At 27.7% G+C, this 27,972-nt stretch overlaps 1 protein-coding gene across 1 annotated transcript; it reads left to right on the top strand.

Annotated features, from left to right (window-relative positions):
• The first annotated feature begins 22,636 nt into the window (after positions 1-22,636).
• Positions 22,637-25,573, top strand: LOC124811012 (protein PF3D7_1417600). The gene is made up of 6 exons (XM_065804507.1): positions 22,637-22,757; positions 22,825-22,901; positions 23,162-23,934; positions 24,321-24,590; positions 24,674-24,731; positions 24,951-25,573. Exons 1-6 carry the CDS (start codon positions 22,735-22,737, stop codon positions 25,247-25,249), a joined length of 1,500 nt encoding a protein of 499 aa, XP_065660579.1. The 5' UTR covers positions 22,637-22,734; the 3' UTR covers positions 25,250-25,573.
• Positions 25,574-27,972: the final 2,399 nt, after the last annotated feature.

Raw genomic sequence — 27,972 nt, 5'->3', positions numbered from 1 at the left:
TATAATTCTTAGTCAAAGTTTAATTTGCCGAGCCATTGTGAAGCCAACTTAATTTTGTGTTGATTTCATATTCATTTTAGATAAATGTTACAGTATTTTTTAATCGGACTAGGAAAGGAAAGAAGAAAATAAAAAGACCCCACAAACACACTTTAATCTCAGCTGGGGTGGGGAGGGGGGGGGGGAGGAGGGAGTGGTGAGATTAGGAAATATTTTGACAAATTCCCAATTTCATCAAAACGCTGAATCAAATATATATATATATATATATATATATATATATATATATATATATATATATATATATATATATATATATATATATGTATATATATATATATATATATATATATATATATATATATATATATATATATATATATATAGACGACAACATATATATCTTTATGTTGTCGTCTTCCATAAAAAGCTCTGGCTGTTGGCAAAAGTTTACTTTCGAGGATCTCTTTGTAGTTATACTGGTTAATTCTGTTATAAATGTTGCATGACCCTGTTCCTTTATGGGAGAAGCATCCCATATTCCAACTGATCCTCCTCCGCCTTGTATCCTTGGTACACAAAAACACTCTTTAAACTATTCACCAGCCAGCCTCTTTATGATTAATCTTGATTTGCAATTTATCACCTCAAAATTGGATTTGTTGCTGAAAATAACTTTGGCCTAGTCTTCTATAGACCAGTGAAGTCTTCCTCTATACCACTTTAATCTTTTTAGGCGATCTCAGGCTTGGTCGGGAAGCCGGAGCGATCGCTCTCGATTACTGACCACGGAAATAATATTTAGTTGCGAAAAACTGGCCCGGTTTTATAGTTGTTTTGAGATCATTTAAGTTTATGTATGTCCGTAAAAAATTAAATTTTGTTTTACGGACATACATGAAAACATACATAAACTTAAATGTCCTGAAAACATCTTGGTGCGGAAGAATAAAAAGCGAACACTAAAAACCCGCCAAATCTTTGAACAAACTAATTCTATTGGTTTAAAAAATACGCTGACTAAGCAAAATAAAGTTCTAGAGTTTTCTGTTGAATTGTTATAAAAATTGCATTAGTCGAATTTTGTGGATATTTCTAGTATATACTGTTTTAAGAACATATATTATACGAACTAATACTTTAATACTATGGCTCATTCTCGGAGCCACATCTGCAAAGCCGTAAATCTTTTAAACTAATATTGCTTGTTTACAAAAAGTGTGTTTTAAATATATATTTTTTAAATTGTCAAAATTTTGAAAGTTTATTAAGTATTATTGATTTTGATTTTATTAGTATTTTCTTATTTTTTAGTTAAAAGTACGTATTTTTTATGTAAATGAAATTATATGCATCTGTTTTTTATTCTAATGTAATCTTTTAAAGCAATTTTTACGATTTATTTGTTAAACAAAAAGACTTTCAACAATAATTGTGTTTTCAATGAAATTGTTAATAATCATCGAAGTTTAATAAGAATAATTATGAAATAAACTTAAAAGAAGTTTCTGGTTATTAAACACTAACATGCATACAATGTAACTCGCACTATATATATATATATATATATATATATATATATATATATATATATATATATATATATATATATATATATATATATATATATATATATATATATATATATTCTTACAAACTCGTTATCCTTTAACTTCAAGTTACTTTTTTCTGTTTTAAATACTAATCAAAATAAAAAAGCACACTCGCTAAACATCATTAGCGATATTATGTAGCAGTTCCGTTTCCTCTTCATAAAGTATTTTTAGTTGAATTCTATCTTTTTAGTTGATTTCTATCTAGTTAAAAATTAAAAATATTCTATCTTATTAAAAATATAACAAATTAAAATATAAATCTTAGAATATTTTTAATTTGTCTTATGATATATAATAATTTTGAAATGTATGTTCAATCTTTGTTTTATACTTGTTGACAATTTGTTTCTATTTATCTAAGTACTATTTTAATATTTTTATGTTAATTTTTTACGTTCTCTTATTGTAAAAAGGCGTTTTTATAATACTTTATGTGCTCTGTTTTGTAAAAGGCTCCTGACGATAAGATCATTTGATCTTCTTTTAGAAGCCTTGTTTGTATTTGAAAAAAATATGTAATTTATATATATTACGTCAAATGTAAACAAAAACTTACGAGAAAAAAAGTTATGTAGTTAATTTAATTTCAACAGAAACAAAATGATTTAATTATTTGATTGTTCATCTTACTAAGAAGAATTGTTTCAAATATGCTAAAATTTTCACGCGAAACATAAAATTGTTATTAAAAAAGTTAACTTTTTTATTTATAAAATAATTTAGCTAAAATAAAACTAAAGCTAGCGTTAGTTTTATTGGAATCTTGTTAGACTTTTCGGGGCCGGGTCTATTTTTATATTGGATGCCTTTTTATGAGCCACACCGTAAAAATGACTAAAAAAGTCTTCTTGACTATTTCGGGGCCCCTAACATTGCTGGGGCCAGGACTATAGCCCACTTTCACCCCAACCCTTCTGTTCAGCACTGGAAATAAGACAAGAGTATATAAATAAAAATTTTATTAAAGTCTTTATTAAATAAAAAAACATATGTTTCCTTATTAAGCAATCGTGAGATGTTTTTTATATAAAAAAATGTCGCTTAATTTTATAAAAAAACTATAAAAGAGCGATGTCTCGAAAATATTTGTTCTAAATGTAATTTATTTTGCTTTAAGTTTTTTCGCGTTAAAAGTTATTTTTTTAGATTTTTTTTTGTAATTGTCTCTCATTGGTCTAATTATTCTTTTTTGTGCTTTCTTTTTGTTTTTTGAAATGTTCTCAAAACGACTAAAAAATCTGGCCAGCTTTTCGCATCTAAATATTACTCCCGTGGTCAGTTATCGAGAGCAATTGCTCCCGCATGCCGACCAAGCCTGCGATCTGAGACACGCAAAAGTGGTTTTCGAGCAGCAAAATAGCGATCTAAGCCTTACTTATTTAGGCATCTTTGTACAGTCTATCTACTAACACTAACGTTACCAGGCATATTTGTGAACCCTTCAGCAAGTTCGCAGTGAGAAATTTTAGGGTCTTGAATAACCTTTTTATAGAGATAACTTAGGACTCTTGAAGTTAGCTTTAAAGGTCTACCAAGCCTTGGTAAATCTTTGATATCATTATGTAGTTCGTGGTTTTTCAATGTTGTTTGTACACATTTAAGCAAAACATTGCACATTTGAACTATTTCTCGTTGGCTTTTTGTTTTATCAGACTTTTAGCAGACCTACAATATGTCATCGTACCTTGACTGAAACAGCTTTTCTGCCCATTTTTATCTTTTTAGTTTACCAAATAATTACTAATGCGAAAGACTCAAGATATAAAAATGAAAAATTTATTTTATTTTTGCAAGAACGTTTATATAGTTGGAAAGAAATCAACCGCCAAATTTTAGACCACTCGGATAACATTTTGTTAAGATATTTCAACTTAAGTCGTTAAATTTTAGTTAACTCTATATTTTTGCTACATTAGAAATACAGGTATGTTCTAATTAAATTAATTATTACTCAAAACTGGTTAACCCAACGAGTTCCAGCTATATACCATTCCATAGAGAATCGATTAAGACATTTAATACACTATTAATCGTATTAATTAGTTGGTTTCAAATTAATTGTGAAAAAAACAAAATTTCACACAAAGTAGTAACTCTATATTTATGCAACCCACTGCATGTACAGAGTATATATATATATATATATATATATATATATATATATATATATATATATATATATATATATATATATATATATATATATATATATATATATAAAACAACTAAAAAGCTGCAAATTCCTCAAACATAACCTATTCGTCAGAAAATTCGTCTGCTTTTTAAAACCTTTTTAACTAAACCTTTTTTTTTTCTAATTTCAAAACAATTATCACCTTCATTAGCTGAAACAAAACATCTTAAATCTTGATAATTTTAAATTGTAAACAGTGTCTCAATGCAATGGTTACTGATCCATCAAAATTAGGAATACTAAACTTCTGTTTATATCCCTGTACGTGTTCATTTGAGCAACCCCTTGTTCTTTGAACAAGATTTTTTAATTGATCTGAAAAAGTTTTGTATTTGAATGAGGGACATCTATCAAGTACTCAAAATTAAATTGTATCATTTCCTATATGTATTAAAGAATGGACATTGTAAACTAGTTGATCCTTACAGTAAAGTTCACCAAATAACTGCACAAAATAAGTTAGGAACTGACAAGCAGAATCAAAATATTTTTTCAACAAAATAAAACATTCTAAAATTAGAACTGCAAATAAGAACTGAAAGTACTAAAAAGCTTGAATAGATTTTTGGTTAAATCATTCCCTTTAAACAACTGGCCCAGTGTATACTAAAAAAAGTCTAAGTTCAGTTGCTTTTCATTTTTTAATATCTTATTAAGACCTTGGTTTTCTAGAAAATTTTCTTGGAATGTAACGACATATCTAGAACAATCCACCCGATAAAGTATTGACTGTAATGTGAGACAATTTTTACAACATTTGGGCCATTTAACCATAAATTGATGAGTCTTCACATACCCCTAAGTATACTAGATGCATAAAGTCTAAAGGAAACTTTGTCACTATGTCAAAATTTAATTTCATTTAACACACTACTAAGATGTTCAGAATGCTTTTGATGACAAAATCTAAATCAGTGCTTAAAAAGAATGAAATATGTGGGAGTATTATCTTGACACACCACTTTCCTTTCTGAACACAACGCTTACATCAGTTATAACCATTGTGCCCCTAAAATACTTAACAAATGCTCTAGCTAATGCATCACATATGATAACAGCAAGATTGATTTCAATCTTGCTGTTATCATACTCAATATTTTCATAGATAAAACCATCTTTTGGAAGAATTTTGAACTCTACCAAAAAATTATGTAGATAATCAAAAATGGAATTTGGTTTTTGGGCACCACATTTTAAACAAGTCTCTAAAAATCCAATTTGGGTCGCCCAAAATTACGAGGCCTAGGCCTAGGCTCTGACAGCAACATTTATAAACAGCAAAAACGTTTTGCAAATTTCATTTAAAATTTTTTACATTTATGTTTAACTTTTGTCACTATTTTAGATTTTCATGGAATAATTTTCTACATGTTTTTTTCATTTAAAATATTTATGGAGTATTATTCTCTTTTACTATCAGCAATCAAGCTGATTAAACTGACTTGATCAGCTTCAGCTTTAATTTGAAGGTAATAAGTTTAAAGCTGAAGCTGAAATATCAGCTGCAACCCCTAACTTACAGACAACATAGTTAATGTGATGTATATACTTTATCATAATACATGTGTTTTTTTTATACTTGAATACTTATTTTTTTATTTTATAATACATGTTTTTTTATAATATTTAATACTTAAGAAAATATTGATTTTTGTGGAATATTCTTTAGATAAAAGTAGTATTTTCTTATATTATCGTGGTAATAAACAAAGGTAATATTTACTCCATTACATTTGTCCCCCAAAGTTCGTGCAATTCTATCATACATAAGTCTTTCACTAATTTTAATAAACAAAAGTTATTACGATTATTATTATAATTATATTTACTAGCCTGTCATTACTAATATTTATCAAAAATACATTCTGGTTGTTGAAATCATATTTACTCATATCAGTATGCAAATATCGTTAACAGTCAGAGTGCACCAAGCAGAAATATTCTCAAACATGCTGCAAAATACAAGATATACATAAGATACATATCATATAAGACCGATGACCTGGAACTTAATACTTTTATCCCAACATTTTAAAATTAAGTTATGGAAAACAAAAACAGCGTTCAACTTACTATAACTAAATTATAATAAATAAGCATATGGTCATGATCTATATAATTAATTTTTTTAGTTATCGTTATTTATGTTAAAGTTATCAAGTTAAATTAAAGTTTTACAATTAAAGTTTGAATGCAAAAGTTCATATCAATAAAAACTTTAACAGTATTGCAAACATAAGTTAAGTATTATAAGTATTTACAAGTATAAGTATTGCAAGTATAAGTTATTATTAATAATAATAACTTATATATAAATTAATATACAATTATATATATTATTTTATATATAATAATCATTTTATATATAATACATTACATATAATATATTAATGATATTATTTATAATAATATTTAATTATATTTTTCGAGCATCGCATTAGCAATAAACTTGTAAAAAATGTAATAAAAATCACAATATTTTTTATTCTTGACATGTTTCGTAGTCTTACTACATTTTCAAAAGATTTAATTTACAATTAAAACTCTGGTAAATAAATTTGAAAACTGAAGACAATACAGAGAAAAATTAACCGGCAAATAAACTTGTTACAAACCAATTAAAAATTATATTACAAATTATGACAAAATAAACTTCCTAATATTAAAATATTAATAATAATAATAATAGAGTAAGTTAGATAGATAAATTTATAATATAATGAGATGTTTGTTTATTTAAAGAAGGATATTTCCCATTTAATATGAAGTGCTTCTTTTATTTTTAATTTGATAATGGTAGAGGCAGTATTTAAAATCTTAAAGCAATCATAATTAGTTAGTGTTTTACAATTAATGGATGAATTTAAATGTTTAAAAATATGCGATTGCTTGTCACTCGTAAGGTGCTCATTTATCAGTGTTGTCAAATGTCTGGAGGTTTCTCCAATATAACTGGCGTTACAGCCAGCACAAAGAAAATTTGTAGACAACGTTAGATTTAAGCATCTTAGGAAGTGGATCTTTTATGCAAAAATTGTTTTTTAATTTATCGGTTGTGAATATAAATTTGATTATTACATTTTTACAATACTTTTTAATAATTTTATTAATTTTAGTTTTAGTGAAATTTGAGTAAAATCCAATAAATGGAAGCTTAAAATATCTTATATTAGTATTATCAACAGTATTTATAACAGGTGGATTAATTTTCTTTTTAACATATAATTTAATTTCAGTGTCGATAACTTTTTGCGGAAATTGATTACTTTTTAAAACTAAAGAAGGATTTTTTTATATCTTTATCAAATCCAAACCATGTGTTGTTAATTTTATATGTTCGATCAATCAAGCAACGTATAAGACCAGTTTTGTAACATGAAGGGACAAAACTAAAGAAATTTTGTAAAAGACCCGCGTATGTTTTTTTGTGGCAAACTGATGTAGGGAGTGAATTAGACTTATTAATAAGAACATCCAAAAATGGAATTTGGTTGGCTTTTTCTTTTTCCATGGTAAATCTTGAGTTTTTGTGTTGTCTATTGAGATGTTTAAAGAATTCTTGCGCTTCAAACTCTGAATTAAAAATTGTTATTATGTCATCCACATAACGTTTATAAAAATCGGTATGGAGGATGAGCGATTATTAACCCACGTTTGTTCATGAAAACCGATAAACATATTAGCTAAAATTGGTGCTAAAGGAGAACCCATTGCAACGCCATCTAATTGATCATAAAATTTTCTGTTAAATAAGAAATGAGAACCTGACGTTGAAATTTGAAGTAATTTTTTGAAATAAGTTTTAGAAAACTATTTTAAGCGAGTTTCATTTTTAAAAAACAATTCTGTTGCTCTATTTATAGTTTCATTAAGTGGAATGTTAGTAAATAAGTTTTCAACATCATAAGAAACTATAAATTTGTTAGTTACGTTAACTTGTTTTAAATCTTCTCATTTTCATTCGTTGAAGAGAAAAAGGAAAAAGAAAAAGCCAACCAAATTCCATTTTTGGATGTTCTTATTAATAAGTCTAATTCACTCCCTACATCAGTTTGCCACAAAAAAACATACGCGGGTCTTTTACAAAATTTCTTTAGTTTTGTCCCTTCATGTTACAAAACTGGTCTTATACGTTGCTTGATTGATCGAACATATAAAATTAACAACACATGGTTTGGATTTGATAAAGATATAAAAAAATCCTTCTTTAGTTTTAAAAAGTAATCAATTTCCGCAAAAAGTTATCGACACTGAAATTAAATTATATGTTAAAAAGAAAATTAATCCACCTGTTATAAATACTGTTGATAATACTAATATAAGATATTTTAAGCTTCCATTTATTGGATTTTACTCAAATTTCACTAAAACTAAAATTAATAAAATTATTAAAAAGTATTGTAAAAATGTAATAATCAAATTTATATTCACAACCGATAAATTAAAAAACAATTTTTGCATAAAAGATCCACTTCCTAAGATGCTTAAATCTAACGTTGTCTACAAATTTTCTTTGTGCTGGCTGTAACGCCAGTTATATTGGAGAAACCTCCAGACATTTGACAACACTGATAAATGAGCACCTTACGAGTGACAAGCAATCGCATATTTTTAAACATTTAAATTCATCCATTAATTGTAAAACACTAACTAATTATGATTGCTTTAAGATTTTAAATACTGCCTCTACCATTATCAAATTAAAAATAAAAGAAGCACTTCATATTAAATGGGAAATATCCTTCTTTAAATAAACAAACATCTCATTATATTATAAATTTATCTATCTAACTTACTCTATTATTATTATTATTAATATTTTAATATTAGGAAGTTTATTTTGTCATAATTTGTAATATAATTTTTAATTGGTTTGTAACAAGTTTATTTGCCGGTTAATTTTTCTCTGTATTGTCTTCAGTTTTCAAATTTATTTACCAGAGTTTTAATTGTAAATTAAATCTTTTGAAAATGTAGTAAGACTACGAAACATGTCAAGAATAAAAAATATTGTGAATTTTATTAAAATTTTTACCCTTAAATTCCTTAAATATAACCTATCCATCACAACATTCGCCTGTTTGCCCTCTTTAAATGTTTCTGACTAAATTAAAGTTTTGATTAGACTCAAAGCAGTTATTACCATCGCAAGCAGAAACAGTGTCTCAATGGAATAGTTACTTTATGTTTAATAGTTACTAGAACATATGTTAAACATACATGATAAACTTTGTAAATTTATTTCAAAAAAATGTAAAAAAAATTCTCTTATAATAGTAATAAATGAAATTGTAAAACAACGTCTTTTTAATGGAGTTTCACAGTGAAAAAACATACCGAAAAAAATTTTTCTTTTTAATTACAATGTAAATATAATGTATGTGATAAAATATACGGAAAAAAATTATCCGTATGTGGCCCGTCTGGAAACCAAAACACTTACCCGTTTAAATTTTTTCAAAAGATATGCAAATAATAGTTCATTTCGTGCTTTTTAGGTAAAAGTTCATCAAACTATAGTACAGGAGCATGGGTTGAAAAAAAAGTCATAACCCTATTGAAGACGTTGCAACGGATAAATAGTATAATACTCCTTTGTTAGAAAATGAGCACATGGTTGGTTTCATTGAATAATTAAAAGTCTTAATTCTTGAAATTTTTCTCTTTTTTATTTGAATAAAAAGTAACAAAGAAAGCGCGATGCGTTTATAAATAGCTCGAAAACCGAAAGTTTTGTAATTTCTGTAATTTGTATCGTTTGTTTCTAATAACAACGATAAAACACAGCAAGTCAAATTAATTGTTTTACCTGACAGTCAATATTTATCACATTTATATATATATATATATATATATATATATATATATATATATATATATATATATATTGTTTTTGTTTGTTTTATTTTTTTGATTATTGCTTTTACTTTATTCTGTTTCTTGATTTTTAATAGGTTGCAGTTGCTTACATTCATTTTTAATAGGTTACAGTTGCTTACATTCATTTTTAATAGGTTGCAGTTACTTACATTTATATAAATATTCCTACTTATATATTTTATCGCCATATCAAATCACCGTAATGAAATCTACAAATAGCAAATGTGCTGTTTGCAAAGTTAATGTCTATAAAAATCAGAAAGCTATTTTTTGTGACAACTGCCTCAATTGGGTCCACTTAAGATGTAACAATCTCAATGATATTGACTACCAATTACTAAAAAACTCCTCAAAAAATTGTTCATGGTTTTGTATAAATTGCTTAGCTAGTATATTTCCCTTTAATAACAAAACTATTACTGACAATGAAATTCTTACTAATGTTGACACTAAAATAAATGGAACTTATCAACTATCAGATTTTCCCATAGAGAGTCTTGACTCAATCTTTAACACATTTAATACACATATTGATAACAACAAAAAAACTCAAAAAATTCCAATAAACAGTTATTATACTAATGTTGATGATTTAAGATGTATAGAAGCTGACTAATCCTCATTTAATGTCTTTCATACCAATATCTCATCACCCTCGAAACATTTTGATGACATTGAAAATCTACTTCAATCAACAAAACTTGAATTTGACATAATTGGTATATATATCAGAAACTAGATTAAATAAAAAAAGCCCACAAACTAGCAACTTAACACTTAATAGGTATTCCTATGAACACATACCATCTGAACCACATGTAGGTGGTGCACTTTTTTATATTAATAACAGGCTCGCCTATAAACCCAGAAACGATCTCCACATTTATAAACTAAAAGAATTAAAATCTATTTTCATTGAAATATAAATTCAAAAAAATCATATATTATCGTTGGTTGTGTTTAAAGGCATCCAAAAATGTCTTTGGACAACTTCCTATCATTCTATCTTAATCCGTTACTCAAAAACCTAAGAAAAGAAAATAAAACTGTATTTATTTTACAGGATTTCAACATTGATCTGTTGAAGTGTGACACAGATTCATATACTAGACAATTTTTAGACTCACCTCAAATTACTTTCTACCTCACATTGTCCACTCTACTCGTATCTGTAAAACATCAAAAACATTAATTGGCAACATCTTTTCAAATTTTAAATCAAATAAATATAAGGCAGGGAATCTTACCACCGCAATCTCAGATCATCTTCCCCGATTTCTGATCGTTTATAATATTCTTAAACCACCACCTAACAAAAGCTCTTAATCCAGGAAAGGAACTGGAAAAGATTCAATGAAGCTGCATTTAGAAATGATTTTCACAAAATTAGTTTAGACAGCGAACCACAAATATACCCTGATAATTATACTCAGTCTCTCGAGAATACTATTTCCAACATTATTCTACTGCTTGATATCCATGCGCCTTTGATAAAGCTTAACAAACAAAACATTAAATTCAAGACTAAACCAGGGATATCAGAAGAACTCTATACAGCACAAAAATAATCTCTTTAAAAAATATATTAGGTCTAAAAATCAAACACATAAAACCATATTTCACAACGAGTATAAAATATTTCGTAATAACCCCCAATCTAAACTCAAAGAAAGCAAAAAAAAAAAAAAAATTTGATAATTATTTTACTGAAAACATGAAAAATATAAAAGCAACCTGGAAAGACATTAAAAACATTAAAATATTAAAAGTAACTCTCAAACAACTCCTAATGTAATCATACATAGCAATAAAACAATAACAAACCCCTTTAATATTTGTATTGCTTTCAACAACTACTTTACTAACATTGGTAAGAATGTCCACGCAACAATTCCTTCATCCATGAATCATTTCACATATTACTTATCAAATCCTTTTCAAAAATCTTTCTTTATAAAACCTACTGACGAACATAAAATTTCAAAAATTATCAACTCTTTAGACGCAAATAAAGCTTCTGGACCAAATGGTCTGCCTTTTAAAATTCTAAAACTATTAAAAACGGAACTTTCAAGAATTCTTTCTAACATTTTTAACATCTCGTTCTCAAGTGGTATTTTTCCAAAAAACTCAAAAACTGCCAAAGTTATACCTATTTTTAAAACTGATTCAAATCAATTAGTGTAAAGATGTAGACTAATTTCCCTCCTCTCCAAAATTGACAAAATTCTTGAAAGGCTAATGTTTAACTGTTTATACGAGTTCTTCAATGAAAATAAACTGTTTTTTGAATTGCAATTTGGTTTTCGAATAAACCACTCCACATCACTTGCTTTACTAAGTCTAACAGAAAAAAAAATTCTCTGGATGAAGGAATGTCTGGATGTGGAATTTTTATCGAAATTCAAAAGGCATTTGACACTGTAGATGTTGACATTCTAGTTTATAAGCTATCCTACTATGGTATTAGAGGAGTTTTAAACTCTTGGTTCAAATGTTTCTTTACTAATAGAACTCAATTAGTACCCATTAGTGGGATAAGCTTAAACCTGAACAATATCAAAGTAGGTGTTTCTCAAGGATCTGTCCTTGGCCCTTTGCTGTTTCTTATTTATATAAATGACATGTCTGGAGCTTTAAAATTTTGTTGAGTCCAACACTTTGCAGATGACCCAAACTTTTTCTATTTTAATAAGTCTATAAAAAAATCAACAAATATTTTAACTATGACCTTAAAAAACTATGTAACTGGCTAAATGCTAACAAAATTTCCCTTAACTCCTAAAAGTCGTCACAAAAAACTAGATCAGCAGCTCAAAATTAAGTTAAATGGGAAAACCATTGGTACAAAAAATTTGTAAACTACTTGGGTATTAAGCTAGACGAAAACTTAGCCTGGACTTACCATTATAACGATTTACCTAATAAGTTTAATAGATCCCTTGCTATTCCGTCAAAGCTAAGACATGTCATACAACAATAAACTTTAAAATCTATTTACTATGCTTTATTTCACTCTCACCTTACATATTGCCTTCTATCATGGAGCATTGTATTATTGTAAATCACTAATTTATCATGCAGAAAAAAGCAATCAGGATTATTGAATTTCTACCAAAAAATTCACATACATTTACATCATTTAACGCACTACAAATTCTAAAAGTGCATGATATAATCAAGATTAAAACTTGTTTATTTATTCACAGCTGCCTGAACAAAAAGCTACCTCTTATATTTAATAAATGGTTTACTCTACGCAGTGCAATTAGCTGTCAACTTACCACAAATTTTTGTAGAGGTGCATTGAGTGTGCAAACATATAATACAAAATCCTACGGTAAACACTCCTTTAAATACTCTGCATTAATTGACTGTAATCAAATTCAAAACAAATTAAAATCAATCCCTTTTAAAAACATTAAAAAATATGTCCTCAATACCAAATTAAAATACTACTTGCTACAACAAGATAAATAAAAACAACAGTAGTACTACTGGTGATAAAAGATATATCACCATAAAAAATGCATGAGATATAAATATGAATGTTGACTAAATGCAACCTTCTGTGAGTGTATTATTTATTTTATTTGTATTTTTTATGTTTTGTTTTGTTCATGGTCGCTCTCCTCCATTTAGCCTAGTTAACCAGTGAACCATCCAGAATGTAGACTGTACATATATTTTTTATAACTTATAACATTCCTATGTAAAACATCTATATTTCTGGTAAATATATTGCTTTTTGTTGTTGTTGTTGCCATGTGTTTAGCAATAAAAAAATTAAAATGCGTTTAGCAATAAAAAAATTAAAATGCGTTTATCAATAAAAAAATTAATCTTTTCATGTTATTGTTTCGTTGTATTTACGTTTGTATTTGCGCAAGCTGTTTTTCGTTACGCACGCGACTAAAACAGCTTCCACATTTATATTAGTTTAATGTAAAAAACAACAACATCAAAACAATAAAAAAAGTTTTTACGATTTAAACTTTGATCTAATCTGTATAATCTCAGCAAACATTCTATAGCGGAATTTCAGTGGAACTATATAGGCATTTTGAGCGGACCACTGTAGTTTTACTTATCGGTTACTTAGTGGACCATTAGCGGCAGCCGCCAAAAGCGGCTAGCCGATGCTAGCAACCATTAACATGTCTGAAAGTTATCGGCTTGCCATTTATAGCGGCTGCCATTAATGGTCCACTAACTAACCTATGATCAAAACTCCGATGAATCGCTAAAAAATGCCTATATAGATCCACTGTAAATCCACTAAAACAATGTTTGCTGGGAATGTTGCCCAATGTTGTGATAGCAAAATAAATCTTTGTTTTTCTTGTTTTTGATTTTAGATAAAAGATATTTGTTTTTGTTTTTGCAGGTCATGCTATAAATACTAAAACCCGTTGGGTCCATCCAAATGAAATTTTTTTTTTATCTAAAAAGATAACACGGTTATCTTCTTGTAACTATTTTTACGCCCCTGCACGCTTACTAAAAACTAAGTTTAGAGATTTATTTAGTATTTGCCGAGTTCCACGATTGCCAATAAATAATTGTAGTTGCTGTAGAAGATCTCTGGATGAAGGTAACTCTTTCGAAGCTTCTTTTTGGAGGTTTCTCTTCACGCCAGTTTTATCTTGACCGATTACGTTTTATGTAATTACATAAAAGTCAACAAAAAATTAATTATACTGAGGCTGTATTTAACATCACTAACTTGAATAGATAGAACAAGTTTTAATTTACTTTTCAACGAATGATAAGAAATTAAGTATTATTTTAGCACACTGGTTTGGTCTTGACCGAAAAGTACGGCCGAAAGAAGCCAAATACCATTCAGTATTTTTCAAAACATTATAATAAAAAATACTTGCCTAAGCAGTTTAATGTGAATCAATATATATTTATCTTTGTTTCTAAGGAACAATTCTGTATAGTAGTTTTTCTAAAGTTTTAGAAAATAAACAACTTTATTGTTTTCAACAAACCTACCCAATCAGCACATACACATTGGGCTAACGTATGCAAACCCATCGCAAACTTCGGCTATTTTTTCTGAGGCAAATTCAACGTTGATTTAATGTCAGGTGTTTAATAGTATAATGTCAATGAAAAGATTAATACCGACGCATTAAAAACAGCTTGTGCAGTGACGTTAGTCCAACGTATGTAAAAACATTGCAAAAATTGAATTTTTAACAATCTTAACCAAATGTTGATTGAACGTTATATTATACACACTTGTATAATATAACGTTGAATCCATGTGCAGCCATGGCGCAGTGGTTAGAGCTTAGAGTGGTTAGAGCTTAGAGCTCTGGCTTAGAGTCAAGAGGTTCGTGGTTTGACGCCGGCTCTGTAATAATACTGTAAGGACTTCTTGAAACACGTAAACAACCACAAAAAAAAAAAAGTATATACACTGTCCTCCAAAACATTAGCAACCAAATAAAATTTAAAAAATTTTCTACTTTGATTACTTATTACAACAATTTTGTTTTTTTAATTAAGCTTTAAATTAAAAAAATGGTTAATGTTACATATAATAAAAAAAGATTTTAACATAATAAGACTATTTGAAAAAAAATAAACTTGAATTTTTGTTAGTATTGGTATTTTAACGCAAAAACGTGGTCCTCCAAAACATTAGCAACTTTTTTAAAACTACCCTAAAAAATGTTAATATCAATAGTTAATGGCATATCCTTTGCTTTTTAGGATCAAGGAACATCTTTTTTTTTTTTTTTTTTTTTTTTTTTGCTATATAAATTTATTAAAGTCGTAAAGCATAATATAAATACAAATAGCAGGGGCAAGAAGAAGACATAATTGGTCTTATCACCAAGCCCCTTAGTCTATACCGTAAATATAAGACAACAAAAATTTAAAAACGTAACACTATATAATATAAAACATTTTTATAAAGACTTAATAGAATAAAAATCATCGGTCCTAAAGTCCTACTTTAACTTTTTGTTTTTGTGTTGGTCAAGAAAAATTTTAAAAAAAGAAAAAAAGGAATTTGTACAAAGAAACTATATTACTAATAAGCAAGCAAGCAAATACGCATAATCCTGAAGCTTTCCTTTTACACCAGCATATACCTTTAAATATGTGAATAATTCTTATAAACCATAATTTTATATATATATATATATATATATTTTTATTTTTTTTCAAGCCTCATTAAAACTTCAGAAAAAGTTGAGCGCTACGTCGATCATCTGTAGTTTTTGCTTTAATTTATTCTTAAACTCATTTAGCATAGAAATTGTTTTAAGTTCATTAGTTAATATTTTATTCCATAATTTCGGCCCTCTAGTAGAAATTGAAAATTCGGTCGCCGCAAAATAACTTTTGGGTTGGATATAACTGTTATTTGAAAATCTGGTGAGATATCTATTCTGATTTATTTTGAATAATGGGTAAAAAATTTTAGGAGATACATTTTTATTAATTTTGAACATAAATATAAGAACTTGATAGACATTTAATTGATAAACATTCATTATATTTAAATTAACAAATAATGCTTGGGAGTGTGTATAACGGCCCACATTGGAAATGATTCTGATTGCATGCTTTTGTTTATTAAATAGTTTTTTTATTTTATTTTTATTTGTACTGCACCAAGCAATATTTGCATAATTAAGATGGCAATGAATGAACGAGAAATATAAAAGCTTTAAGCAAGTTGGATTTAAAAAAGGCTTAGCTCTGCATAGCAGGCCTATGTTCCTTGAGATTGTATTTTCGAGATATTGTATGTGATCTCTCCACGTCACATTTTCATCAAGAAGCACGCCGAGAAATTTTAAAGTGGTTTCTCTTTTTATGTCCTGATTGGCAATACAAAGTTTTGGAAGTTTCAATGGAATTTTATCTCGGTCATGAAAACGATGGAAAAAAGTATATTTTGTTTTGGTTACATTTAACGATAATTTGTTTGCATTAAACCATTCAGTAAGATTTAATAGCTCTTTGTTTACTGACTTAAACAGAATATTTATATCATTATGTGCATAAAATAGATTTGTGTCATCTGCAAATAATATTGTATCTAGTTCGGTACAAGCTTCTCGGCATAAACTCTACGAGTTTATCAATTTTTTCTTGTGTAATCTCATTCCACGTGGTTTAAATAGCTTTATATAGCTCATCGGCATTTTTGAAGGGTCCTTTGTGTTTTAAGGAGAGTTCAACTTGGTACCATAAATTTTCAATCAGGTTGAGCTCAGGTGATTGAGCTGGCCATTTCATTACTTTAATTTAATTTATTTCAAACCATTCTTTAACGAGTTTAGAGGAGTGTTTGGGGTTGTTGTCTTGTTGAAATGTCCATAAAAGAGGCATATTATCAGTTTGAGGAACCACTTTTTCCTTGAGAATATCACGATAAACATACTGATCCATAATGCCATTTATTCGGTAAATAGGTCCAACTCCATTAAAAATAGAAAAACAACCCCACACCATTGCACTTTTTCCACCACCATGCTTGATTGTTCCTCTTGTGTATTTAGGATCTAAGCGTTTACCTTTAGATCTACGTACCTTCAAATTTCCATCAGGACCTTTCAAATTGTACTTTGATTCATTGCTCTAGAATTCTAGCTTTTCTATTCTTCTGAGAAATGAAAGGTTTTTTTGCTGCTCCAAAGCTCAAAAGCCCTGAAAGTCGTAACCGTCTACAAACTGTATTTTGAGACACGGAAAGTTTCAGTTTTTTAATAGTATCATTAGTGCTGTCAAAAGGATTTTTTTTAACGTGACGAATAATTTTTCGATCAGTGAAGCGACATGTTTTGAGTGGTCTTCCACCCTTATGTTCACCTTTATGTTCTAAGTGACTACCTTTATTAAATCGTTTGATTATTCGACATACAATTGACTTGTTAATGGATTATTTCGTTGCGATTTCCTTTTGTTTAACTCCTTTCTTGTAATCTTTTACAATACGTTCTCGAAAAGCTAAATTATACTTGTTTCCTGCCATTATAATCCAAAACAGCATATATACGCGATCTTAAATTAATATTGTAATAATTGCAGCACTCCATATTCATCTCTGGACAAAAATTAACAATTAGTTGATTCTCATTGGATAAGTACTAATAATTATAACACAACAATTCCCTTGGGCATTATTTCCACACTTGTCCTGCTGATTTTCCATGAGTTTTTGTGAGTAATTATGAAAAGTTGCTAATGTTTTGGAGGACCACGTTTTTGCGTTAAAATACCAATAAAAACAAAAAAAAAAGTTTATTCATTTTCAAGTAGTCTTATTATGTACAAATCTTTTTTCTTATGTGTAATACTAAGCATTTTTTGTATTCAAAGCGTAATTAAAAAAATAAAATTGCTGCAATTAATATTCAAAGTAGAAAAAAAGTATTTTTTTATTTGGTTGCTAATGTTTTGGAGGACAGTGTAGATCAATGTTTGTCTAACCTATAACCAAACTTTGATTCAATGTATATGGATCAGCATTGAAACAATTTGTATAAACCAACGTTGCAAATGCAAAACTATATAACTTAAATAAACATTCTGCGAATCTTTAAATATTAAGCCAAAAGCAAAACAAACATGATTAATGTTGATTGACAGGTAAACGTTATTATTAACTAATGTATTTTTAACTTTTACTATTTTGGAGTTTACTACATACATATATATATATATATATATATATATATATATATATATATATATATATATATATATATATATATATATATATATATATATATATATATATATATATGTATATATATATATATATATATATATATATATATATATATATATATATATACATATATATATATATATATATATATATATATATATATATATATATATATATATATATATATATATATATATATATATATATATATATATAAATATATATATTTGCGCCAACTTACCCCACCACGGGGTAAGTTGGCGCAAACTATAAAAATGATTATTAATGCACTATTAAGTGCAAAATTAATAGAAATTTTTTAAAAATTAATTTTTGCAACAATTTTATCCCAAAATTTAATATTACTTTTAGCTGGTACCAAATATTAGTCCGTATAAAAGCCAAACAGTAGCCCACCTTTTATCTGTGGAAAAAAAAACTAAAAAAATTTTTTTTTAATTTTTTTGTAAGAATAAACATTTTCAATATTGTTAAAAATTAAAACAAAAAAACAAAAAAATTTTATAAAAATGAATATTTTTTTTCATAGTAAATGTTATGAGCCAACTTACCCCGTGAAAAATTTGTCAACTTACCCCGAAAGCTTTTTTTTTAATAAAGTCTATAGATCCTGAAAAACGTCAGCTTAGAAAAAAAAGTCTGGCTGGATATAGTAAACCAATTGTGACTGGAACTTTAACAATAATTTTTTTTTCATACGACTAAATATTTTCTTTGTAACGTAAAAAAGAAGCGATGTTCTAAAAGTTAAGTTTTTGCCTAAAAAACGCATAAATCTCAATATCTCCCATGCGCACGTGCAAATCCTGACAATACTACAGTGAATGATGAAATGGTCAATAAGGAAGTTTCTGAGTAATTTTTGTCACTTTCTGATGAAAGGCTCTAAAGATAAACGCAGTTCGTCAACTTACCCCTGCGGCCAACTAGCCCCGGTCTCTCCTATACATATATATATATATATATATATATATATATATATATATATATATATATATATATATATATATATATATATATATATATATATATATATATGTATATATATATATATGTATATATATATATATATATATATATATATATATATATATATATATATATATATATATATATATATATATATATATATATATATAAAGGGTGTTTTTTTTAGAGGTATAGAACTTTAAATTGCAATAAAACAACGATGGATTATTCGATTGACAAGAATTTTTTTTTATTAGAAAGATAATCTTGTGGCATTACATTTTAAATATAATTTCTGGCATATGACCGCCACGGCTGGCTCGGATATAGTCCAATCTGGACGTCCAATTTTCGATGACTTTTTCCAACATTTGTGGCCGTATATCGGCAATAACACGGCGAATGTTGTCTTCCAAATGGTCAAGCGTTTGTGGCTTATCCGCATAGACCAATGACTTTACATAGCCCCACAGAAAGTAGTCTAGCGGTGCTAAATCACAAGATCTTGGAGGCCAATTCACAGGTCCAAAACGTGAAATTAGGCGGTCACCAAACGTGTCTTTCAATAAATCGATTGTGGCACAAGCTGAGTGACATGTTGCGCCGTCTTGTTGAAACCACAGCTCCTGGACATCATGGTTGTTCAATTCAGGAATGAAAAAGTTTGTAATCATGGCTCTATACCTATCACCATTGACTGTAACGTTCTGTCCATCATCATTTTTGAAGAAGTACGGACCAATGATTCCACCAGCCCATAAAGCGCACCAAACAGTCATTTTTTCTGGATGTAACGGTGTTTTGACATACACTTGAGGATTATCTTCACTCGAAATGCGGCAGTTTTGTTTGTTGACGTAACCATTCAACCAGAAGTGCGCTTCATCGCTAAAGAAAATTCACTTATGAAAATCGGGAACAACGGCAATCTCGTTTTGGGCCTATTCGACGAATCTACGCCTTGCTTGATGATCGTTTGGCTTCAATTCTTGCACGAGTTGGATTTTGTTAGTACGCATACCAAGATCCTTCCGCAAAATCTTCCATACAGTGGATGGACACAGATCCAATTCCTGTGCTCGATGGCGGATAGACTCATTCGGGTCTTCCGCAATGCTACGCTCTACAGTAGCAATAGCTTCTTCTGTACGCACCGTACGGCGTCTCTGGGGATGCGAGTTATCAATAAGAGTAAACGTGGTGCGAAAACGTTCCATGGTTAATCGAATTAATTGTTCTGATGGATGATTTTGTCGAGGATAAAATGGACGTAGAGCGCGATACGTATTCCGCACAGAACCATTATTTTCGAAATAAAATTGAACTATTTGCAAGCGTTGTTCAGGCGTGAGTCTATTCATGATGAATTGCCAAACCAAACTGAGAATAAATCACTTGTCACCTGTTAAATCGGTCGCCATCTTGAACAGTAATGCCAACTTAAAGTTCTATACCTCTAAAAAAAACACCCTTTATATATATATATATATATATATATATATATATATATATATATATATATATATATATATATATATATATATATATATATATATATATATACATATATATGTGCATATATTCAAAAAAGCGCAATTATATTAATAAAAATTATTTCCAATAATTCCAAATAAATAAGACGTAAAGCCAACGTAAAATACAACGTTGAACCAACGTAAAATACACTTCGCCAATTTAAAATATAACGTTGCGCCAACGTCGGTTTTATGTTGTTAGCGACTTCGCATTTGTAACCAAAAGTGATATAAAAACAACATTGGCCATTGATGTTGTGCCAACGCAACTCGCAACATTGTTTAACAATTTACCAAAGTATGTGTGCCAAATGGGTGAAAATTCCAACAAACATCGTATTTAAAAAAACAAAAATTTTTATATTTGTGACCATACTAGTAGTATGATAAGCGATGGTAGTATTATTACCACCTTAAAAAATCAAAATCTGAAAATTTCTTCGTACCATGTGTTGTTATGTGTTCCCTCAAAAAAATACTTTTATTTTTAATAAAATGCAAGAACTCCCCGAGCATTACCTGCTTAGTTGCTCGCACACTCAACAAAAGTATCGCAATAAAAGCTAAGCAACTAATGATGGATGTATTTCAAAACTGTTTGACATTTATTTCTTACGCATTTATTTAAATTGTAATAATTCATTAAAATTTGGATATGGTTTCTACTAGTGTCTAATCTTAATTTATTTTAAGAGCTTATATAAAATTTATGGTTACAAATTTTTTTTTTAAATGTTAGGTTTCTTTTGAGCTCACAGCTTCTCGGAACGGGGTTCAAAACCCTGCAGAATACGTTTGATTCAGAAGGTTGAATAAATGCGAATTTCATAATTGCGATCTTTCATAAGTGCGCCAAAAGAATTCACAAACATTGGCATAAGTGCAAACTGACATAAGTGTGAGTTAGCATAAGTGCCAAAACTGGCACAAATGCAAACTGCATAAGTGCGCTAAAAGAATTTACAAACATTGGCACAAGTACGAACTTGCATAAGTGCGAACTGGCGCAAGTGCAAAGCAGTTGCAAAAACTGGAATAATTGTGAATTGGCATAAGTGCGCCGAATAAGTTTGCAAACATTGGTATAAGTGCAAACTGATAGAAGTGCGAGGCAATTAAAAAAAATTGGCATAAGTGCGAATTAGAGTAAGAGCACCAAACAAAATTGCGAATATTAACATAAGTGCAAATTTTCATTTCGTGCTTATGCCATTTTCGTAATTATGTTAGTTCGTATTTATGCCAATTCGCACTTATTTCAGTTTTTACAACTGCTTTGCACTTATGCCAGTTCGCAGTTATGCAAGTTAAACTACTGATACTAAACTACTTATACGAGTTAAAATACTGCCACGTTTGTGATTTCATAAAACTTTCCTTCAAATGGAAATCGATATTTTGTACACTTAAATATACAAAAAAATGAGGAACACATAGCCAAGAATTCAGTAACTACAATAATTTTGCGCAGTAGCATTGATATGCATTTAGACCAACTACTATTTTTTCTTAGTAACTTTATTATTTTTGCAATTGATCTAACTGCTACTTGATCTAGATATGATCAAGTTGCAAGAGAAAGGCCCTAGTTAAACCAACTTATGAGTAAAAAAAATGACTTAAGGGTATCAAACTATTAACAAAAATTTACTACGGGGGAAAATGCAGATTTTTTTAGTTTCCCAAAAGTTTACATTATTGGACTTCCGCCCTTTTCTCCGATGTTCACCATTCACCAATTCAATTGTTGTTGTTAATTTAAAAAGCGGGAAATATAAAAATAATAGAAAAATAAAACTGTTTAATCGACTTATCATGAACTGGGTCGGAGGTGCAAGGTAAAACTCTAATTATTTAGAAAATTTCTATAAACATTGTTGAATTTCTACTAGTATTGATTCACAGGAGCCGATTACGTACGAAAAATGAAAAAAAGATTCAGCAACAGTATTTTGAAAAAAAAAGAGAACAGAAAAAACTTGGTATCAAGCAAACTTTTAATAGTTCTTTTAAAAATCATGGTTTTTCAATTAGTCAAGATATGTTATCATTAAAAACGGTTCTTAAAAGTCACGATAATTTGCTGAAGAAGAAAGTTATGATTTTAGATTTAGTGTTTTTTCAAAATTTATTTAGTTTTCTGTGACATTTGATAAAAATTATCAAAATAATATTTAATAACAACTTATATTAAAAAATTATCCGAGTAAAACTCTTTTTTGATTTTTTTTTTTTGATACAGGCTTAAATATCTGCTACAATAAGCCACGCCATGTTGAGTTAAATGATTATTCATCAAAACCTCGCATCAATTATAATAGAGCTGTATTAACATCATCACCTGTAAAACAAAAATCTAATCTGCTGTTAATAAATGCTGAAGATGATAAGAAACAATCTACATTTCAATCTATATTAAACAATAAACTATACAAATCATTTGAAAATTCAATCCTTAAATCTAATCCGTCCACAAATGTAAATTTTCAAAATTATGAAAAATGGAATACATGTCTTCCTCCCATATCCATAGATGATCAACTAAGTAGAAAAATAAATTCTCAGTTATTGGAAGGGGATCAGTTACTGCACCAAAAAAGCCCAAATAAAAGAAAGTTGCAGTATTACTACTTTATTGAAGGCTTGAAAAAAACTAAAAAAGATAGTTTTGATAATAATAAAGAAAGTTCTAATTATGAAACACAAGTTTTGACAAAATTTAAAAGAAACAATAAAATACACTCAAATGCATACCAGCAAAAAAGATTTTCTGCTTCACCAGAATCAATGTCATCTTTTAACTTGAATAAAAAATATAGTTTATTATATCAAAATATTGAAACTCCTCAAGTGGTGCTTTCAGCTTCTCCAGAGTGTTCTTCTATACAAAGTAATATAGTTTTAAGTCCACCTAAAAACTTAATTAATTATCAAACTAAAATGAACTGTATAAGTAATGAGTTTATTGGTAGCGTATCCTCACTTGAATATAACAAGATTGAAGAAAAAGAATCGGTAAGTTTGTTATAATAAAACATAGTAACACTCTTTTTTTTTTCTTGTTGATGAATTTTTTTATAAGTAAGAAGTATTTTTCTTATCAGGAGTTTTATCCATAGGAAAAATCTTGTCAGCATTTTAATTATTTTCATGCTTTTAGTTATTCGAAGGTTAAATGTATATATGTTAAAATTTTTCAAGCAAAGTTATATATGCTGTAATAAAATATAGAACAAAATTTATTTGTTGGTTTTCTAGAAGCAAATATAGTAATTTTTTGGTTGACCTTATTTCAACAATTTTTATTATCATTTTACAAATGTATATTTATAAAATGCAATCTTTTTTGATTATTATTCCTGTTATATAGTTTTGATGCTTTTTTTAGAGTATCTTTTTAGAACTTAAGTAAAATATCAACTGGTTTACCTAAGAAAAAGACCTTAATTGGGTCGTCCAAGTTAAACAATTTGATTGAATCTCCCAATGTGAACACCACTATTGAATCATCTAATGTTAACACCTCATTTAAATCTCCTGACTTGAACATTTCAATTAAGTCACCTTATATGAACACATCAGTTGAATCACAATATGTAAATACCTTCATTAAGTCACCTAATGTAAACGCCTCAGTTGAATCACCTAATTTAAATTTTCAAGTTTCAAGAGTAAGTATTTAAATATTATTTGAGGTATTTTAACTAAATTTAATAATATATTTTTTAAATAATAAAATTTAATATTTTAAAAGTTTCTAGATGATTGTAGTGGGATTGCATCTAACAAGGACATATTATCATCATGGGCAAGTAAGAAACCTGTTCTTGGATTTAACATTCTGATTAAATGTACCTAACACAATGATTTAAAGTTTATAAGATATATTTAAATATTTATAAGAGCCAATGGCATGTTTTATAAATAAAGTTTATCAAAATATAAAATGTAAATAAAATAACAGTTGAATTCATATTGAAATTTTATAAAGTTTTTATTTTATCCTTTAAAAATTTTCAATTCTCTTATAGGTAGTATGCAATCAAATCAAGGTATTCATGACAACAGTAAATGCATCATTAATGATAAAAATTACCAACAGAATAATTGTATTTGTTCTTCGTTACCAATAAAATCTACATCTAGTGACTCTTTGATAAACATTCCTAATGGTGAATATTTAAGTAAGGATATTCTATCTATCAGCAAATGTTTGACAAATAATATATGCGAAAAAGTAACACAAGTTTTAGATGCATTAAACAAACATGATTTGATTCTTCATGAGCAGCATTTTGAAATCATTACTGCTCTTAATATGCAAAAATAGAGAAACATTTCCTCTTTTTTTATAGAGGGCAATGTAAAATAAGAAATTATTTTTTTTTTAATTTTTATGGTTGAATTGGTCATGTTTTTTAATAAAGTTCTTACCAAGTTTTTATAATTATATGGAATGAAAAAAGTATAGTTAATATTTTTGTTTTAGATTATCCACATATTTTTTGCTCAAAAATAATTTTATTGCTTAATTGAAATTAAACTTATTTTTAAAAGATTAGTTGCTGAAATTCATAGTTTATTTAGAAATCTGGTTTTTCAATAGTTGTTTTGTATAATTATTTTAATTTTAAGATGAAATTTCTAGTTTTCAGAGTTTATTTTTAATGTTTTTATTTAAAATTATATATATATATATATATATATATATATATATATATATATATATATATATATATATATATATATATATATATATATATATATATATATATATATATATATATATATATATATTAGGGTGGTCCTTTAAAAAACTTTTTAATGTCTGCTTTCACCCTTTAAATGTGTTCTATATAATAAAATAATACTAGAATTAAAAAATATTTGAAAAAAAATATTTTTAGGGGTAGTCCAAGACCCTTAAACATCAGGCGAGTCCCTATAGTTATTAAAAAAATAGTTCTTCAAAAGTATATCATGTTGAGTCTCAAAAGAAGCGAAATTATATAAAAAATTTTAAAATAATCGTCTTTTTATAAGAAAACATCGCTAAAAAAATTATAATTAAAAAATCTTGTTAAATTCCCTATTTTTCGTTTTTAGTTAAAAAACGTCATTTTCTGTTCACTAAAATCTAAAATAATAATTTTTACAAAATGATTATTAATTAAGTTTTTATATAATTTCGCTTCTTTTGAGACCCAACAAGACATACTTTAGAAAAACTTTTTTCTTATTAATATTAGGGATTCATTAAATGTTCAAGGGTCTTCGAGCACCACCAAAATATTTTTTATTTAAAAAAACTTTTAAATCTTGTGTTATTTTATCATATAAAACACAGAGGGTGAAAGCAGTTATTTAAAAAAAAGTTGTTTTAAAGACAACCCTAATATAATATATATATATATATATATATATATATATATATATATATATATATATATATATATATATATATACATTTTTTTTTAATGATGACTTAAATGGTGACTTTAATAAATCTCCCTCTGTCGAGGTATGTGTACCTAGCACACATCTTATGGCGGAATTTCAGTGGACCTGTATAGGCAATTAGAGCGGTCGCTGTAGTTTTGCTTATCGGTTACTTAGTGGACTATTAGTCCACTAAGTAACCGCCTAAAGAGGCTAGCTGATAACTAGCCACTATAAACATGCCGGAAAATTATTGGCTTGCCACTTATAGCGGCTGCAACTAATGGCACACTAACTAACCAATCAGCAAAACTCCAATGAACCGCTAAATAGGGCCTGTATAGATCCACCTCAAATCCACTAAAACAATGTTTTCTGGGTATTTTCACTTTATAAATGGCCGGTCGATAGGTTTCCAACATGTTAATAGTGGCTAGCCACTTTTGTCGGCTGCCACTAACGGTCCACTAAGTAGCCGATGATAAAAATACAGTGGACCGCTCAAAATGCCTATATAAGTCCACTGAAATTTCGCTATAGAATGTTTGCTGGGTAGTTACTGTTGATATTATAAATTTAATATATGTTTTAGACTAGTTACTATTGATCTTATGAACTTAATACTATATTTAGAAATTAAGCAATCATAATTTTTTTCTATTTTTATTACTACTTTATTAGTTCTGTGTATCATGATTGCTTTTTTGTTATATACACTATTTAATTTAATAACTTAATTATTTTTATAAGTTATATCAAATAATATTTTAGCTGTGTACAATAATAATAAATACAAGAAATTATTTAGTTTTATTTATCACAAATATTTATTTGTTATAATAGGCACTCAAAAAGTTGCATGAAATTGCACACCAAATCTCAAAGTTAACTAAAAATCAGAAGCACGATCTATGCCTCATGCTTGTTATTCGCACTACGGACACAAAAATGAAATTCAACATCTAGCGTTCAATGACAAGAAATTGCAAACTCAAAATAGTTGTAACTTAAGATAGAATCTTAGATGATATTAGAGATGAAATAGGTTATTTTTAGTCTAGATTAAATTTAACTCAGCGCAAAGATATTAAAAACTTAGAGAAAACATTTAACTCTATACAACTCTATGCTAGTAAATTAAAACAAGTGACACACACATATATTACACTCGAAAAACTGAAATTTTTAACTTGCACACTTCCTTTTTCAACACTATCAAATAGGGGAAGCTCTCTATAAAACATCAATGTATTTCTCACTGGAAACAAATAATACCATTTATAAAAAAAAAAAGATTTTAACTAAATACCTTTTATTACCAACATTCTTCTTCTCGATCGAAACCAAATTATGAAATTTTTATTTGAGTATATATTTAATGAGTATTAATTTTATCTTTTATTAATATTACTTTTTTTATATTACTGTATTTATAAAACTATTTTTACTTTTATTTTATACTGTCTCTTTTAAGTCTACTACTAATACTACTATTGTCATTAATTTACCTTTGTTTTAGAAATCTTATTCATCTTATTTATAATGATAGTGATTCCATTGTAGTAATAGTTTTATGGTTATTGTCCTAATTTTGCTAATTTTATGTTTATTTTA

Source organism: Hydra vulgaris, chromosome 09 (genome assembly GCF_038396675.1).
Source record: "Hydra vulgaris chromosome 09, alternate assembly HydraT2T_AEP".
NCBI lineage: Eukaryota > Metazoa > Cnidaria > Hydrozoa > Anthoathecata > Hydridae > Hydra > Hydra vulgaris.
Note: the sequence above shows the minus strand (reverse complement) of the source record. Positions and strands in the feature narration are given on the sequence as shown.

What these genes read in the sequence shown, in the direction of transcription:
- LOC124811012 (XM_065804507.1), top strand. Translation starts at nt 22,735, where the DNA reads ATGAACTGGGTCGGAGGTGCAAG. An exon ending in AAGAGAACAGAAAAAACTTG is followed by an intron (nt 22,902 to 23,161) that starts GTATCAAGCAAA and finishes TTTTTGATACAG; the next exon opens with GCTTAAATATCTGCTACAAT. An exon ending in CATATTATCATCATGGGCAA is followed by an intron (nt 24,732 to 24,950) that starts GTAAGAAACCTG and finishes ATTCTCTTATAG; the next exon opens with GTAGTATGCAATCAAATCAA.